This window comes from Chanodichthys erythropterus, chromosome 17 (genome assembly GCF_024489055.1).
Source record: "Chanodichthys erythropterus isolate Z2021 chromosome 17, ASM2448905v1, whole genome shotgun sequence".
In the NCBI taxonomy this organism is placed as follows: domain Eukaryota; kingdom Metazoa; phylum Chordata; class Actinopteri; order Cypriniformes; family Xenocyprididae; genus Chanodichthys; species Chanodichthys erythropterus.
The window spans coordinates 30,187,068-30,207,141 of NC_090237.1; the positions used below are offsets into that span (position 1 = coordinate 30,187,068).

Here is a 20,074-nt window from a genome sequence, read left to right on the forward strand (position 1 = left end):
CTATTTTTTCAGAATAATCAAGTCCCAGAGCTGCAGTTTTTCCCTTTGGTCCGGGACTCACTCCAGCCTGTGCCTGATACGAACGAGAGACTGCGGAGAAGACAGTGAGATTAAAAGCTGCTCTGCTGGTCATGAAAATGGATGAGGCTCAGCCGCAGCGGAGCAGCTGAAGACAGAGAGACTGCCCGGCACTCCAAAGCGCATCCGTCATGTGCGTCAGGGCAGTAATGCAGAGGAGAGCAGTGCAGGGCAGTGTATAAAATCTTCAACGCTGCCACCTTCACTCTCATGCATCACGGCACACGCTGACTGCTGCGCTTAAGACCGCCTGCTGCGTGAACGAGACCAGGCCTTTTGATTATCACAGAGAAAGTTTCACTGAGGAGATTTTATTCACTTTTCTGGACTAGGAAGTTTATGTTGTGAGTTTGATGTAAGTTTAGAATCAGTGGGAACTTGGAATTAAGTTTAGGTTTGCAGGTTGAGATTTAAGTTTGGTGTACAACACTTGTTCACTTGTGCACTTAAAAATCGGGATTATAGATTTAGGATAAATTCAGTGAGGTTTATAATCTGAATTGTCAATTTGGATTCAGTCAGATTTAGATTCACATTTGAAAGCTGAAACTTACTGAAATTTAGAAACTGGTTTGACTGAATAGTTGCAGGTTAAAATTCGGGATTTGGGATTAAGATTCCAGGTTGAAATTGGGTTTCGATTCATTATTGCGTTTACATTTCAATCAGATTCAGATTCACTTATTGATATACTCCATTTTGCGTTCAGTTTTGGGAAAAATTCCGAGCTCTGAGCCCTCAGAGCACACCAAATACACATATTCAATATGAAATCAAGATTTAATCTCAAAGCTTAACTAAATTTGGATTTTTAATAATTTCAGTGCTATTTGTGGGGAAAGTTCCCCATGTAATGATATTAGTGACTCTTCAGCACAGCTGCATACATATGTTTTCTGTCAGCAAACAACTCTTGAAATCCATGTTTGGTTTTCTGGGCCAAAGTCCATGTGAGGTTCTGGCATGAGTTTTGTTGGTTACCTGAGTCTGTTGATGACCTTTCATATACATAGCTAAGGTGAATTTGATAAGGGAGCGCATCCGTCATGAATCTGACCTGGCTGACAACACTTTGAGTCGGCAGTCAAATCTACATGGAAAATCATGAGGATTACCTAAATGCTTATATATATATATATATATATATATATATATATATAATACTTAAATGCTCTATATAATTGGCCTTTTTAGCATGCATATACGCACCTTCTATTTAAACTGTAGAATAATTGCACACTTGTTTACTCATGTTTTCAGTTTGAAGGTTCTTGTCATGTTGAGCATACCCCTACAGACCTTTATCTGATTTAAACTTAAAATCTCATCACTGTACCCTCTGCAGAGATGTTCAGATTAAGCCTTCTATGAAATGAGACTTATAAATCTCACCGGACCTGATTTGGCTTACTAATATAGACTCGGGTTTATTCCAGGGCTGCATTCCAGGCACACTGTATCTTTCACTATACCTGCAGTCTATACCTCAATTCAGCTGGGACCTGCAAGCACTAGGGCAAAGACTGCAGGCCATTCAGTGACATGCCCATGTGTTTAGCAGCGGCCACCCACATTTTCTGCAATAAAACTGCCTTCTCTCAACTTTCTTTCTTTCTTTCTTTCTTTCTTTCTTTCTTTCTTTCTTTCTTTCTTTCTTTCTTTCTTTCTTTCTTTCTTTCTTTCTGAACTATGATGATGGAAGGTAAACGCATTACTGTATGACATGAGACATGAGACCGCTTTTTATATCACTCCACAAAGCCCTTGCTGCTTTTCAGGGCCGTTCAAAGATCAGCCGTCACCAGGACGCAAAGAATGAGTGGGGCATGCCGCAGAACACCTGTGTGTGTGCACGTTCATTAGGGTGTGGGTGCATATGCACACACACAAAGCCCTACATAACTCTAATGTTAGCACACACATGCGGTTATAAAAGACCCGGCACCACGATATTTTCACAAAGTCAAACAAACTCACACCTGCGGGAGCCGATTTCAAAGTGTCCACGCTGACCTGACCCACATTATTTTACAAGACAACCCTAGCATGTTAAATAGATGTTGAATAAATATGTGCAAAACGTGCATGCTTACAAAGGCTTTCAACCAGTGCAGAAAGCAAAGAGAAAAAAACATGTTTGGCTATTAGTAGAGAATCATCTGCACACATATAATTTCTCAAGCAATTATTAGTGGTGTTTGCTAAGGCTAGCTGGCAAGCTGTCACTTTGTTCGAATCTCTAAACCTAAACATTAAACTACAGCTCTTTGTGGACATTTTGTGTGGTTCATTGAGATGTGTAGTACTTTTCAGCTAACAGAAACCATTTAGAACACCTGAGCAACAGCATAGTGTAACGGACGTGGGCCGGTAAGAGCTGTGCATGTAAACCTCACTCCCCTGATCTCAAGGAGCTCTAGCGACTGACGCTAGAGACTGTGGTCTTTAGCCTCCTTGTTGGAGCGCCTGACTCACATGCTGGTGGACCCAGGTTCGAGTCCTGCTCGGAGCGGGTCGAGTAGAACCGGTTACATTTGGTGCCGTTTAGGGGGGAGAGTGTAACAGAAGTAAGAGCTGTGTGTGTAAACCTCACTCCCCTGATCTCAAGAGGTGCTCTAGCAACTGACGCTGGAGACTCCAGTCTGTAGCCTCCTTTCTAAGCCTCCTTAGAAAGCCTGACTCCCATGCTGGTGGACCAAGGTTCGAGTCCCGCTTAGAGTGGGCAGTTTGAACAGGAGGGGTTACAATAGCAACATGCTAAAGTTGCCCAGAAGATCTTAGCAACCACTTAGCAATGAGACAAAACAACCCAGTCATAGCAAAAGAACCCAAATCTTAGCAAACCAATAGCAACGTGTGAAAACTACTCAGAACACAATAGACACTGCAAATTTTGCCAAGGCATGTAACATAGAAAATCTGATTCAGCACACACTTCCAAAAAGTTGCTTACTTGCTTTCCAGCAAACATAAAAATTTCCTTTACTTTAGAAGTAATACTACATCAGCTGTGTTGTCAGTAACTTTGCTGAGTTGCTACTCAACTAAATGTATCTTAGATATTAATGGGAAATAAGAAAAAAAACTGATTAAGAATGTGTGTGTATATATGTATATATATATATATATATATATATATATATATATATATATATATATATATATATATATATATATATATATATATATAATATGTGTGTGTGTGTGTGTGTGTGTGTGTGTGTGTGTGTGTGTGTGTGTGTGTGTGTGTGTGTGTGTGTGTACAGTACAGTCCAAAAGTTTGGAACCACTAAGATTTCTTATTTTTTTAAAAGAAGTTTCATCTGCTCACCAAGGTTACATTTATTTAATTAAAAATACAGTAAAAACAGTAATATTGTGAAATATTATTACAATTTAAAATAACTGTTTTCTATTTGAATATATTTCACAAAGTGATCCTGTGTTGGCAAAGCTGAATTTTCAGCATCATTACTCCAGTCTTCAGTGTCACATGATCCTTCAGAAATCATTCTAATATACTGATCTGCTGCTCAAGAAACATTTAATGTGTACAATTGTACAAAATATTTGTGTACAATATTCTTTTTTCAGGATTATTTGATGAATAGAAAGTTCAAAAGAACAGTGTTTATCTGAAATCTAATCTTTTGTAACATTATAAATGTCTTTACTGCCACTTTTGATTGATTTAATGCATCCTTGCTGAATAAAAGTATTCATTTCTTTAATTTCTTTTCAAAAAAATAAAAATAAAAATTCTTACTGACCCCAAACTTTTGAACGGTAGTGTATAATGCTACAGAAGCTTTGTATTTCAGATAAAAGCTGTTCTTTTGAACTTTCTATTCATCAAGGAATCCTGAAAAAAAAAAGTACACAACTGTTTTCAACATTGAAAATAATCATAAATGTTTATTGAGCAGCAAATCAGCATATTAGAATGATGTGTGTGTGTGAAACTTCATACATACATGTTCAAACACTAGGTCTAATGCCTTGAAAACATCATACTCATTCCTTTCATCCATTCATCAGCTTGAGAGAAAACGAGAGAAGAAAGGAGGGAGTGAAAGGATGAAAAGGATGGGTTGAGGTGCTGGTGAACGTGTTGATGAGGGTTGCTGCCCTCCTCTGAATGTGGAATTCTGTCTTCCACACCTTCCCTTTTTTCTCTCAAGGCCCTGACAGGTCATTTCCTGATGGGAGAGAGCGATAGAGGGACGACTGCTGATAGAAAGCGACAGACATAGATGGAGGGAAAGAGAACTTGTATCCTGTGAGGAGAACTAAAAGTGTGGGGAAAGATTTGAGAATGAAGGAGACAACTTGACAGGAAGAAGAGGCCGCTGAAGTATAAATATGTACAAAGCTATTATCTTTGATTATTAAATTCTCATTCCTCCAGTTGTGTCTATTTATACCTCACTGCAGGAGCGGACTCGGGAAGCGTACACTGATACAAAGTCAATAACTCACTGCAGGGGAAAGAGTGTGTGTAAAAGAGAGTGAGATCCAGAGGAAGGCAATATCTGGAAACATTTCTTTTTTGAAGAGGAATTTAGACTTCCTGGAATTATCAGGCTCTCTCGTGTTGGTTTTCCACGTGTATGTCAGTGCAGATGGGTCAGATACCGCACTGCTCAGGTTTGTTTGCATATATTTTTGCAGTTTCATCTGAGATAAGTTTTCAAGACATGCCAATCAAAGTTATTGTGCATCCAGACCTCTGTGGGATGCTGGAGGGCAGGCATTTTGTGTGTGTAGGGTGACATGGTGGCGACGTGATGAATCTTCAAGGGCGTGCCTGTCCGTGCGAGATTGTGCGGTGTGTATTCGGAGCCATGTGTGTCTGTCTGAAAGCATTCGGTAACATCATCCCTGTTTCTCCATAGACATATTTATATTTTCCACTGTTGACATGACGAATGAGTCGCTGTCAGACTAGCTGGAGTGAAGATGTTCATCTCCGAGAGAGAGAGAGAGAGAACTTCTAGTGCCTGGAATTGAAATATAGGATTAAAGGGCCTCAATAAAACTCAAACAATATCAAATTTTCATTTTTTTTTTTTTTTTTTTTTTTTGCGTATTTGCTAAGTTTTCTGAACAATGAATTTGATTTTGTTTCTTTTTATGACAAAATTTGGCTTTGTCATAAGATTTGGCATGATTTAGAACAGGGTTGTGTGTTTTGAGGTTGTGAACAGAATGCAGAATTGCAATTTAGATTTAAATGTTAAGTAGATGGATGGATGGATGGATGGATGGATGGATTGATTAATATATACGATAGATAGATAGATAGATAGATAGATAGATAGATAGATAGATAGATAGATAGATAGATAGATAGATAGATAGATAGATAGATAGATAGATAGATAGATAGATAGATAGATAGATAGATAGATAGATAGATAGATAGATAGATAGATAGATAGACTTACTGTATGAATTCAACTTCAAGCCAGTTAATTAGCAATTTTACTGTTGTGGATGCAGATTGTTTTGTTCTGACCCCATTCTTTCAATCTCAACTTTAGTTCTGCTACTCGAATATCATAAATACAGAAACAGGAAAATTGTTTTCTCATATGTATGCTCAGCGAATCATACACGATTATCTACGGTGACATTCCTTCAGGCGCATACTAATTCAATTAATGTTAATCTGCATCAAAATCCTGAGATATCCATTCGTCAAACGGTGACCTCTTTCCTCGGCTTTTATTTATTGCCAGTGGAACAGTGTAATTAGAACACCTTTGGGAGGTTGCCCGTGGTAACCTCTGATCACAGCTCCACACACACACACACACGATAAGTGATGCGTCCTCTGGGGGTTTTCAGGCCTTGCTGCGGTGGGTGGGTACCAGCACTGGCTATTGATTTGGACGGTGGGCTGATGAATCTCAGGGGAACCAATAAAAATAATTACGAAGAAGATCATCAAAGCTCCCCAGCCTTCTGCTTTGCACATGAATAAATGCGTGGTAAAGCTTATAGAAGTGCGGTACAGGTGGCATATACGCAGTCATCTGCATAGATGAAAATATTATTGCTCAGAGGATGTTCTTTCATGTTTCTCAGTTGTTTCTTTGAAGTATCAACAATGACTCAGATGTTTTTCTTAAAACCTACTGGGGGAGGAATAAAAATATAGTCCTATAAATGTATGTGTACAGAGAAGCTTAGATAATTTGGTCTTGGAAGAAATGTATGAGAAATATTTGAGTACAAAATTAGATCTTTTAATACAGATGTTGGGCAAATCTGAGCACAGTCTGAGATATTTTCTAAAACTCAAGAGATTAGTGATAGTCTCCATTTGGTGTCTCAGAGAAACCGCTTGAGATTAAATAGGTCCTGTTTGTGGTGCAGGAGATAACATGACTCTTGTCAGCAAAGAGAATAGAGATGATGTTCTGTATGGATATGTAGATGGTTCAGCAGCAGACTTGTAAAAAAAGAAAAAAAACACTTATTTTTATCCTCTAACATCCGTTAAGTGGAGGGACAATATGTTCAAGGGTGAAATTAGTCCCTCTCCCCATGCAGGAGACCAGAGGGAGGTTCTGTAAGAGAGCTATTGTTCTTAACCAGCCTGTAAACAATGACTAACATGACAGTTCACTCCCTCCAGGCTCTCTTATCTATTGTAATCATGTCCTCCTCCTCGACTGATTCTGTAGGCTACATATGGAAAGGTGGAGGAGAGGAAGACACGCTGTAGGTAACTTAGATGAGGTGGAGGTAGATGATGATTTTATAGGCTTTGAACTTTAATCACAAGTATCGATATCTCATGTTGAATTTCTTTTCAGGTATTCTTGTTTTTAAGGATTTTTTTTCATATTTATTTCATTTTATTTTATTTATTTTACAGAAAGCAAGACAGGTTCATTAACTCATTACAATAGTGTTAAATTTCTTAACATTAACAAGCATGCATTAAGTAACAAATCGTAAACTAACAGTAGTTTTCCAGCATTTATCAATACAGGGTTAATTGGCACTACATTGCCATTATTTAATAATTAAAGGTGCCCTAGAATTAAAAATTAAATTTATTTTGGCATAGTTAAATAACAAGAATTCAGTACATGGAAATGACGTACAGTGAGTCTCAGACTCCATTGTTTCCTCCTTCTTATATAAATCTCATTTGTTTAAAAGACCTCCGAAGAACAGGTGAATCTCAACATAACACCGACGTAACGTATTACGTAACAGTCGAGATCATTAATATGTACGCCCCCAATATTTGCATATGCCAGCTCATGTTCAAGGCATTACACAAAGGCAGGACGTCTGGATGTGCACAGCTGAATCATCAGACTAGGTAAACAAGCAAGGACAATAGCGAAAAATGGCAGATGGAGCAATAATAACTGACATGATCCATGATAACATGATATTTTTAGTGATATTTGTAAATTGTCTTTATAAATGTTTCATTAGCATGTTGCTAATGTACTATGAAATGTGGTTACCATGTTTTCTTACTGTATTCACAAAGACAAGACTGTCATTATTTTCATTCATAAATAATAAACACTTGCAGTCTGTATAATTCATAAACACAACTTCATTCTTTATAAATCTCTCCAACAGTGTGTAATGTTAGCGTTAGCCATGGAGCACTATCAAACTCATTCAGAATCAAATGTAAACATCCAAATAAATACTATACTTACGCGATTAGACATGCTGCATGACGAACATTTTGTAAAGATCCATTTTGAGGGTTATATTAGCTGTGTGAACTTTGTTTATGCTGTTTAAGGCAAGCGCGAGCTCTGGGGGAGGGGAGCACGAGAATTTAAAGGGAACGTGTGCTGAATTGGCGCATATTTAATGATGCCCCAAAATAGGCAGTTAAAAAAATTAATAAAAAAAAAAAAAAATCTATGGGGTATTTTGAGCTGAAACTTCACAGACACATTCAGGGGACACCTTAGACTTATATTACAGCTTTTAAAAAGAAGTTCTACGGCACCTTTAAATAAATAAATGTTAAAGTATAGAACATTTTATGTGTATTTGTTTTTTGTTTTTCTCTCTCCATTTCCTTTCTGTACTTTTCCATTTGTGCCACTAAAATATACCTTCTGGAAAGTGTATGTAAATTGCACCAGTGCCTTGCATGTCATATCACAAATTATTATGAATGCATGAATCAAACTCTCTTGGAATGCCGATAATTTGACACAGTTTTCCATGCATCGTGTATGTGTTCCCCAGTCCAAATGTGCGTGCATATGCATATATGCCCTTGTGTGTGTGTGGGCTGGCTGGGGGGTCCAATGGAAGAGGAAATGGCTCTTTGAATGGTGTGCGCTCAGAGACATAGTAAAGAGCACTCTCCCAGGCGGCCAAGAGCACTTGATTGTACAACAAGCAATGATCGCATTAAGAGAGGGCAGCAGGAAGAGAGAGAGAGGGAAACAAAGAGACAGAGAGTAGGAAGGAAATAAATTGACTTTGCCAGTAGCTTAGTCTGCTGATGGGAGAAAATATAGAAAAATTACTTTTTCATTTTCATGTGCTACATCCACAAGTGTGTTAGCGGTAATGGAGTGTATGTGTGGGGAGGGTTGCCAGCCTGTATGATTGAACCTGTTATTGCGGTCACTGTAAAAACAGCTTTTACAATTTGAGGAGCGGAAAGCAGCAAGGTTTGCCTGTTGTATATCTATAGAGGTCAAAACACAGTGTTGGGCTACTTAAAACTGTAACATAATAATAGTTAAAGCAATATTTCTCTGGCTCAATACTTAGAAATTTCTACTTTTAATAAATTACTGCCCAACACCTTGTCAAGAAATGGGTTCCATATACTGTATGCTATGAAAAGAATAATATTCCCTTTTATCCCTTTTCATATTTCCTTCTGTTCCTCTCTTAACAGGGAAAATCACAATTTTAGAAGCATCTGCTGAGCAAAATTTCTCCCTGGATAAAAAGACTAAAGAAAAAAAAAATACAGCAAGCAGATGGTGCCTCAAGGTTCAGACGATTAGAGGTTGCAGATTGGAATACAAATTGGATTAAAAGAAATTAGACTAATAAAAATCGAATCGCATGGCAAGTGCAAGCATATTCACCTCCATCATGTAAAAGTCTCTGCCAGTGGCTGTCGATTAGAAGCTAAACAGATGCTCTATTGAGATAGCAGTGTATATGTGTGTGTGTATGTGTGTTCTTGGCGGGCATGGTCCTCCCATCATCCCCTTATCTCGACCAACCCCATTTATCAATGTCATACTGTTAATTACTGGTTCATTCATTTAGTCACTTACAACATCAAAAATGAACTTGTTTCTGATTGGTGAAAGCAGGACATAAACATTTGTGTTCATTTATTAAAAGCTGATATGTGAATTGACTCTAGATCCAGAAGAGCATGTTCTCTGCATGGGTACACCAAGAGTGTATCAGGCCGTAGTAAGTGCTTAAATGAGTTTGACACCCCTGGTTTTGAGAGATGCAGACTGCCAAAAGGAAGTGAGAAGGAGAAATGCGAGAGGCAGTGAGAGAGAGCAAAATCAGTGTATCTGCAAACTTCAGCAGAGCTCAGTTTCATAGTACGCAGCACAGCATAAACATGAAACCTGGAGGGTACAGGATAAGATCTCACCCTGTCAGTAGCTAGTCCCTTGTGTGGCCCCCAGTCTGCTCTGGGTCTTGTGTGTGGCCCCACTTAGACAACAGACAGCCGGAATGATCACTAATCAATGAGAGGGAAATGGCAGGAATTAGCACAAATTAGGTGAAGTGGGAGACATCGCTCCCTTTAATAGAGTCCTTATTGCACTGCGGGAGAGAACGGACCTTTAGAGCACACTAACACATGGCAGACTCAGCAAAACATTTTGCGCACTAATAAACAAGCTTGCTTCTCTGATATGCTCTGACTTGGTCCCACTGGTAAGAACAGGCAGCGCACATTTCGCAGTGATCCTAAACACCCTAAACAAATCCTCTGTTTCACTGCAGTTCCATATATCAGCAACCGAAAGAGTTTAGCACCGCAATGAACTCTTGTACATCAGCACTGCACACCTGCCATCCCAGGAGAGGACACGGCCACCTTCAGCTCAGGCTAGCTGCTGCCGCTGGGTCTCTCATTGTGTAGGAGGTCCGTCCTGCACTCTGCAGTGGTTTATGTTGAACAAACGGCTAGCGAACAGCTGTTTTAGCAGAGCTAAATAAACAAAGCTGCACAGCGCTGTGTGCTGATCATGCTAGCATGCTACTCTCTCGGGAGGTTTAGCCACTAGCAGTGCCTAGAAAATACTAATGAACAAGCAGTTACCTCTGATATTAAAATATTATGGATTTACTCATTTATATACCATGGTGGTGGCCTCATCTTATCTTTTCTATGTAAATTAAGCTAATTATAGTTTCTAGACTTTAACTGTACTTTCAGTTGTGAAAAGACACTTTTAGTCATATTTCTTCTCTTTATGTAGGTCCCCCACAATGTAGCCTTCACAAAGATAGCAAAACCTGACACACACATATCCTTTCATATTGAACAATCACATGCTAAAATCATATCCCCTGCCCCCTTTTGGAGGATTGGAAAGTCACTCCTAGTGTTAAGCGATTCAAATCCCTGAAAGAAGTAGAAAATCTGCATTTACAATCTCAAGGGTGTTTCCACGCTAGCCATGTGCTATTGAAGCGTGTAAAGCTTACAGCATTCATCTGATGGCAGCGCTAGCGGCTCTAGCTTAGCTTCTCATTTTTGGCCAGATTTTGGGTGGATCAGGGGCCGCTTTTGTCCCTGTTTGGCCTGTGCCTTAGTGATGTAAATGCAGGGTGGCCTCTGGCTCCTTATCTCTAGGGTTAAGGCTCACACTGCTCTTTCCGCAATCTATTATCATAAGGGCCAGACTCCTAGCGTGGGCTGCTAGCATTATCCATACCAAATGCAGGGCCATGCAGGGGAACGTTCAGGGGATTAGCATTTTAACACAGTGTGAGTCTAAACCCCTGAACCTCTCTGTCACAGAGGGCAAGTCCCCAATGGCTTGCCAGCTCACTATGTGGCACCCTAAATTAGTGTGCTGGATCAGAGAGCTGTGTTGTTTTTGGCATGGCTTTTCTCGGTTTGAAAATATTGCTTTTGTATGCTCAGTGAACAAATGGCAGTAGAAATAAAGCATTGTTTTAAGGGAGCATTTATTAAGATTTGCCCAAGTTAAACCTTACTTTACCTGGCATAAAGTTTCTTTAGAGATTCAAATAGCTAGATGGTGATTGCCAAGACAAGGTATGGACAATTCTGCTCCTGGAAGGCTACTGTCCTGCAGAGTTCATCTCTAGCCCCAATTAAACATACTAATCAAGGTTTTCAGGATGACTCGAAATTTCCAGACAGGCATATTGGGTAATTTGGAGCTAAACTCTAAGGATACTGGCTCTTCTAGAGCAGGATTGCCAAGACTAATGCTGATTGGTTTCATCCAGTCTTTCAATGATTGAGATCATATGCTTGTTCTCTATGAAAGCCTGTAAGACATTTTATGGTATGTCTTTCATCTTGAACATAAATGTGAAGTTGGTTCTGACAAGTCTTCCACTTTCTCCATTTTTCCAGGATCCCGTCTGCGGCAGGAAGATTCTCCACCTCGGATCGTAGAACACCCCTCCGATCTGATCGTATCCAAGGGTGAGCCAGCTACCCTAAACTGCAAGGCAGAAGGGCGGCCCACACCCACCGTGGAGTGGTACAAGGACGGAGAACGAGTTGAAACAGACAAAGATGACCCTCGATCTCACCGCATGCTCTTGCCCAGCGGCTCACTCTTCTTCCTGCGTATCGTACACGGCCGTCGCAGCAAACCTGACGAGGGGGCGTATGTTTGTGTGGCACGCAACTACTTGGGGGAAGCAGTCAGTCGAAATGCTTCACTGGAAGTAGCATGTAAGTATGGGATTTCTTCAATTATTGTCTTGAGTGCCAGTAACAAGCAGTGTTGGGGATCTATTTTTTTTTTTCCATGTACCCTGTGGACCAAACTACAATTATACGGTTCTTCTGTAGCATCCTTTTAGCAGCTTTTACATTATAGAACTTGATACTAGTGAAGTTGGTATTGCATCTGAAGGATTTTGGAAAGAGCCTGATTTCCCTAGTTCCAAAACAGGGGATGGGAAGTATTTTGCAGTTGGCTCTGTAGTTTAATTAGCTCTCCATATGTTTTAGTAAATTTTAGATTTGTCAGTCTGTTTCGGAACAACCTGCCAGGCTTGCAGTTTTTCCTTCTGCCTGAGAAATGGAAATGACAAGGAAAGCCAGAGCCACGGATTCAGATTAAAGGGCATGGTAAGTGCAGAAGGGAGGGTGTACACACTCTACACAGGAAGGCAGAATCTGGAAGGGGGTTTATTGACAACCTGTAGATGGGTTCGGCTTTGAAGATGGGTCTCTGTTGGGTTGACTTGCATTTTTAGAGAGAGCACATCCCCTGGGGTCAAATCCCCAAGCTAATCAGAGACCATTATGAGTGACAGCTAACCTGTCCTCCTTTGCTTTTCTATTAGACGATGAGTTTGCTTTTTTTAATGATAGGCCTTTTTGCTAAATGACTCTTTTGCTAGGTTGATCTTGCGTCTTTTATCTTGGGAGTTGTGATTAGTGAATACATTGGAGCACCTAAAGTTGCTTTCAGGCCCTTATTTCCTTTAGTGTTACATAAAAGCAAACTACAGTAGCTTAGCCAATATGCCAAGGCGAAAGTCATTAGAGATTAAGGAATTATTGGTTTTGCTTCGCTGGGTTTATAGTCTAGACCTGCAATCAGAGTGAGCTGCTATCTTAAAATCTGTTTCAACCCTGAGCTGATCAATACCACAGCCTCTCTTATGCATTGTTATGAAAATAGGAGCGATCCATCATGAAATAAGGATATGATGATAAATATTGAATGAATGGATAACTAAATTGGCTCTGTGTGCTGCCGCCAAGACCCCATGCAGTAATGAGAGGGTGTGTGTGTTGAGCTGTTGGAAAGCGTAACTCTAGATGAAGGGATTGTGGGAAGGTTTTGAGAGTCAGTAAATTTTGAATGCTACTGCATTTTCTATTTTTAACCTGTAATTGATGATACAGGATGGTGATTTGGGTTAAAGGGTAGAAATGCGGAGATGATGTTGCATTTTGTTTTTGTAACTTTGGAGGTAGCAATTGCGGGAAGCTTTTCAGTAACACTTTTGAATAAATTTTCTATTTTTAACTTGTAATTGATGATACATAACTGCATTGCGGGTTATAGGGTGTGTATATATAGAAGAGCATAAAGGCAGTTTGTGTGTTTTCACTCGTGTAGCTGGCAGGGGGTGTGCGTTTTCTCTGATCCTCTCAGCTCTTGTGGAGGTGGTGGTGGCGGCCCCCAGGTGCTAACTGTGTGACAGCAGCTTGATCTATCGATTGCACTAAGAGGGGTCTCCTCGCCTAAATGAAAATTCATGAAAAATTGATGAAGTCCCCGATTATTCCTTTTTTTCCTCCGCTAGCTCTTGTATCTCTCTCACTTCCCCCTCTCTGTTCTCACTAGATCTCTACATTTCCACAATGGTGCTATGTCAGAGGTTGTCTGAAACCTAATCTAAAAGGGCACGATTTTGTGAATGAACTAGTTTCCAAGAAACCGTAATGTCAATTCTAATGATCCAAAACAATATTTAGACAGCCAAGCAAATATTTGATGACTACAATGGTTATGTTTTGGTAGACATGTAGTCAAATGTTGAGTCAAATTAAAACAATTGACTATTATAATTAAATTTACACATCAGACAATTTCAAAATGCTTCCTACCTCCATATACATCTCGCAAAGGCAGCATTTTTCAGGTTTCAGACACAGCCATAGTTGAGTTTAAATGAACTGTAGGATGTTTTACGACTTTCAGGTGAGAGGTGAAGGGTCGTAAGGTTAGCGGGACAGCGGATACTAAACCTACAGCAGAAAAGACCAAGAACTGTACTTTAACGAAACCCCTCAGCTGTGTTACGTTACACAATTTCCACTCATAAAACTTCTCTTTACTGGTGAGTGATCACAGAAGTGAAGCCAATCTAAACCGATACAGCTTATGTATTGTTCCAAGCAAAATATGTTTCATCTGTCACATCGAAGAAATATTCTGAAGCGGCGCTGTTTTCTCAAGAAGTAAATGTTGATTTTATAGCCAGCTGTGTATATCTGATCTATATGAAATGCTCCCAGACTCACATACGTATAAAACCTTCACCTCCAAAACAAACAGCTGGCCTTCAGTGACAAACTGAAAAATGTGGCGAATGTTCCAGACTGTTTTGCGACGTTCGTTTTAGGGGTTCCGACCCTGGTTACAAGCCCAGTACTTTTTCATCTTCATGTCACAAGTCGTCTCCTGTTGCGATATATGGTTCTGTCTTTCCCTTCTTCTCGTATGGGGTCAGTCTGCACCCCCGCAGGCTCAGTGAATGGCTCTGTTGAAACAGATTGCAGACAGGCGTTCGCCGTGGACCACTGGAGCCGCCCGATCAGAGAGACCCCAAGCTGGGTTGCAGGAAGCCGAGAGAGGCCTGTGAAAGGAGCTCGCTGCATTATTAATAATGAAGCAGATTGTAAGGAGGTGTCCGCTGAAGCAGGATTATCTCAAACGCTAGTCTTTAACAACTGACCATTAGTAATGCAACAAAGAAGATACCCAGATCTTGTAACGGATGTTTGTGTTCTAGAGAGTTTAAAGTGAAGGGTTAATTTTGTCGCTATTAGATTTGTCTGATGATGCAAGGCGCTTCTTCTATTTCAACACAATTCTTTATTTCATGTGAACTTGTTTCTTTGGGGTTTAGTGCTTTCGCTTCTTCAAATGGTCAATTTCTCAGTTTAAAGTTACTGAACATGTCTTTCCATTTACTTCAACATAAATTAATCCCTTTCCAGTCATTTATAAGGTCTTAATTAGAGCAGAAGAAGAAGAGAATGGAAAAGGTGCTGACAGGCCACAGGGAGTGATTGGCTGAATCCCAATACGCATACATCTACTGGAGCCTAAAGGCACATACTTCACTGGTGATGCATACATACTTGAAGTATAGAGCCTTTTAGTGCCAACGTCACGATTACATCACAGGGTTAGCTGGAGGCAAAACAAAGGGAAAACTGGAGGTGCTATTTATAGCTGGCTAAATAATGAGCTTAAAATGTCATCTTGTCATCTGGTTCCGTCCGTTAAAGTTAACTTTTTCAAATAACAATTAGGGCTGGGACAATACATCGATTCTCGATTCGTGATGCAATGATTTTGGATCGATCCTGATATTTTTTCTCTCGAATCAATTCTGAGCGTAGTTCTTAACAGCAAATAGCGCTCTAGGCTGGTTTTTATCCAAACACTCAAATGTTCATGAAGAAAAGTGCTGGAGAGTGATCGTGAGTTTGGCTGAGCCATGTAAGTGGTTAAATATACATGCACCTCAGCTCAGAATGATTTTATGGCGCGAGATTAATGTAAACACAGCCCACTACGAACACCCTCGTAATTCGCTTCAACCTTTTCAAACTTTATGAATGATTATTTTAGGTTTAAGTGGTGTGTGTAAAGGAACTGGATGCAAGCCGAGTATGTGTGTTTCTAAAGCACCTATAGTGCCATCTGCTGTTAAAAACTAAGCTCAGAATCGTTTTGAGAGAGAATCGTGAATTGAAAATCGATGTATTCTCTCAGCCCTAATAACAGTCTTGGTCCCAGACAGTGAGTTAGGGCTGCAACAATTAATCGCGATTAATCGCTTGCAAAATAAAAGTCTGTGTTTACGTAATATATATGTGTGTGTGTTCTGTGTATAATAATTATGTATATATAAATACACACGCATACAGGTATAAAGTTTAGAAATATATGTATTTATTATAAATATATTATAATATATATATATTTATATATATTTTATATATAAAAATAACATTTTTCTTAAATATATACATGAATGTGTGTGTATTTATATATACATAATTATTATACACAGAACACACACATATATTACGTAAACACAGACTTTGATTTTGCAAACGATTAATCGCGATTAAGCAAGCTCTACAGTGAGGGACCATTTATATATTCAGATACAACCAGATTTTCTCCAGTCATTGTTAAAAAAACAAGCTAACAAATCTAGCTAGCTAGCATTAGTGAAGTGGTCAGGGGAATCGTTCTTCCTCCATCTAAGCTCCGCTCACAAAAAACATCACATTGTTTACTAAGTGAAAAGGGGTCTATATGTAGGCTACTTCATGTGACGTTTTTAGCATCACAGTGTTTACACTTTTTAGAGAAATCAACATATACCAGTGCTTCCCACACATAGACTTTACTTGGGTGGGCCGCCCATGTATAATAACGGCCACCCAAGTATATGGAGACACATTTTTGCTTTTATTATTTTTATCCTCCTATACTTTTATATCCGCCCAATATAATAAAACCATCCGCAATCGATTTACTAGTCATTTCGTACCTGCTCGTTATGTGTGCGTCAGAACTGTTTACTTCCGCTAACATTCCCACGGACGCTGCATTTTGCAAAGTCACAAGGGGGCGCTGTTGCGCGTTCTACAAGCTCGCGCAACATCGCTTCGGACTGCTTCAAAGTGATTCTCAATCAATGAAAAGCACAGATTTATGCCAAGCGATTGCTAATGAACTCAAGTTTATGAATTATTATAATGTCTACTTTATGGCTTTTATATAAAATGTTTTAGACGATTGTAAGATCAGCCTGTAATAGTACAGACATTTCAAAATAAGAGTCCCGGTGTATTTCGGGCTTGTTTATAATTAAAAGTCACACGCTAAGTTTTTTTCTTTTTCTTTTGGGCATTATTTTAGTTACACAATAAATTGTATTTAATTTGATTTCCATTTAATTCATAGTAAATTATTGTAGTCTCCCCCATAGGAAGAAAAGACTAAGAACATTATTTATATTATTCATTATATAAATTTAACTAGTAAAATCTGTGTCCCATTCACTGAGAGAGACACTATATGACAGCAAGGAGAACATAGGAAAAGGTGAACCATTTAAATCCTGTAATTTTGCATAATTTACAATGCATATTAATGCATTATATTAGTATGTAATTAAATGTAATATGCTATGTAGTTAAAATTAATTTCAATAAATAAAATTACTGTTTAAAATCACACATTATTTGTTGTTTGTCACATGTAGTAGACCATTTTTGTGCCGTGGGTAACAGGAGGATTTTTCACCCGGCTACCACCGCAAGTATATTTCTGTGGGAAGCACTGTATACTGTATGATTGATGTGCATTTTACCATAAAAGTACACATAACTTTTAGCATTTTGGTTAACAAAGATCAAACTATAAATTTTTCTAAAACTAAATAAGTTGAATAAGAACACAAGGGGTTGTGGAAAAATATTAGCCTGCTTAGCATCCACTGATAAACTTTGCTAAACTAATGAAAACAGTTTTCCATCTGGGTAGCCTTTAGCGAATAAAATTTGATGTTCTGTGATTTAGGACACATGCATCTTACATTTACGTACAATGAATTTGGATTCTGCTAATATCATAAATTTGTCTTAATCTTAATCTTTTGTGGCAAGCTTTTATATACTCTGTCTCTTTGTGATGTATACCATGGATACATTTCGGTCTAAGCCGCACCCTGTGGCACTCCTTGCTTCTGGGAAATATATTTTGTTCTTTTGTTGCTATTTTTTTTCTTTCTCTGTGTCTTTATTTCTCTCTCCCGCTCTCTCTTTCTGTCTCTCTCTCTCTCGTGGTCTTTCTCTTTCCTTTCTCGGGATAAACTGGGTCAATGAGCAGGTTCATAAATCATTGTGAAGACTATGTCAGACTGAGGCAAGCCCTGCTTTGAATAAATTTGCCAAAGTGGTGAAATCTCAGGCCGTAGCTTGTGTACGGTCGCTATGTGACAAGTCACACCTGGGGCGCACAGTCATCCAGGAAAATGTTAATTAGCCCCCTGTATCTTTTCTCAGGTAGAGAGGTGTGTGTATTATAAATCTGAGGGCAACATGCTTGTTGAACATGGGGGCATTAATTAAGCGTATAAGGTGTGAACGTGTGTGTGTTTGTGTCTGCTAATGGTCTACGCTAATAACAGTGTGAAAGCGTGCATGTAGTTTGAGTCTTTGCGACAAAAAGTGCTGTTTCGTTCACTTGTAACCTTTAAAAAGTATGTAAATGAAGGAAGGGTGAAACAGATGTCGTTGCTGGTTTGTTAAAAGGCCACCAGTCTGGGATTGGCTGGCCTGTTTGAAAAGGTTCTTTTGATACGCTTCAGCATGGCACTTAAGCAATTATGAGTATCGTTAGGCAGCATTTGGAACTGGTAAGATGAAGTAATTAGTGGAAAAATGGTGCTTTCTTGTGTTAAGCTTTAAGGTTGCTTCTCAATCTGTTTGACTGTGTATCTGGCATCAGTTACATCTAATAAAAGAGGATGAAATTAATTGGATACACACAGCTAATAGGGGTGGTTGGTATGATCAAAATCTGACATTACGTTATAAGTATTTGTATTTTATTTATTCTTTTATAAAACAGTACTACGTTAAATTTACACTGGAAGAGCCATCGTATATATGCATATTTTGCAGCCAATATATGCAAACCTGTCAGCGGTATTATTTTTGCATTACTCCATGTTTTTGTCGTTCTCAAATATCTACTGGTTGACACAGTTCTGCCGTAGTAAGGTGTTTTCCATCCTACCGTCCATCCCTAATATCCAGACTACAAACATCTGTCTGGCTTTTAACATCTATCTCGTCTTGTGGACAAGTGAGTGTGTGTGAGTGAATTAATCAAACACACTCTCACATGCAGTCGTCCTCATTCGCCCGATTGTAAATGTCAGTGTCTGTCTGGGTCCTCTGACCCGCGTTCGCGCTCACTCCGCGTTATCCTGGGATCCGGATTCTGCAGGTTTTAGGGGTTGGTGATTAAGTTGAAAGCAGACTGATGTCAGGATGCATCCGCGGCCCACAGGGAATGTTGGTTTCTGATAAGAGGGAGGGAGGGTGAGGTGCCGGCAGAGAGGTGGAGGAAGAACGGATCTCTAGTCTGTGATAAAGGAGAAAGAAATAAAATCCCTGATTGAATGTGTCATCGTAGTATATCTGCAGTGCTGGAGTCAGCGCCCACACCATAAAGACCAACCTCCTTATCAGCAGCATGTTACGTTACACACACATACACACCGGCTGCAGTGAGATGGAGCCATGCAGATTTTAGAGCTTATCTTGTGGTCTCATCTTAGTGTGTGTGAGACTAATCGGTCAGCTGGGTAGATGATATTAAATGATTCTTCATTGTATGTATATGTGGAGGAAGCCCTCTGGAAAGGAGATAAATCATTGGTCCCATAGAGCCCTAGAAATACACACATACAGTATATTCACACACACACACACTGACCTTTTTCATTCTCACTCTCTCTTACTGTCTTTTGTTAGCTCACTCTTGTCCCCTTGTGAGTGATAAAGTTTTTACATTTTATTTTCATGGGATTTTTCCTCTATTTTTGACAGCAAATTAGAGAAATTATGGGGAAAAGAACAAGGGTTGGCAAATGGCCTGAACTGGATTCGAGCTACTGCTTTTTTAAGTGTTTTGTTGGAGCATATGCATGACCTGCCAGACCGGATATCTGACCGGTTTTGAGTTTTAACAAAAATGAGAAGCACAACCAGCAGTAGGATGTAAATATTTATTTGACATTTGAGTCTTCACAACTAAAAAAAATATATTTTACACCCCTGCTAGTCAAATGAGCATTTAAAAATAGTAATAATGATAATAAATTATATATATATATATATATATATATATATATATATATATATATATATATATATATATATATATATATATATATATATATATATATATACATATAATAATTTTACTATTATTAGTAGTACTTTTTT

At 39.0% G+C, this 20,074-nt stretch overlaps 1 protein-coding gene across 6 annotated transcripts in view; it reads left to right on the forward strand.

The window, feature by feature from the left end:
- The window catches only part of robo2 (roundabout, axon guidance receptor, homolog 2 (Drosophila)), a 218,848-nt gene that overhangs the window by 9,954 nt on the left and 188,820 nt on the right, over positions 1-20,074 (forward strand). For 5 of the 6 annotated variants that reach the window (XM_067364676.1, XM_067364680.1, XM_067364678.1 and 2 more), the window contains exon 2: positions 11,690-12,016. In XM_067364676.1, coding sequence (XP_067220777.1) covers positions 11,690-12,016 — 327 coding nt within the window. Of the gene's footprint in view, positions 1-11,689; positions 12,017-20,074 lie in introns of those variants that run through there. The other variant, XM_067364681.1, reaches the window with a different exon arrangement.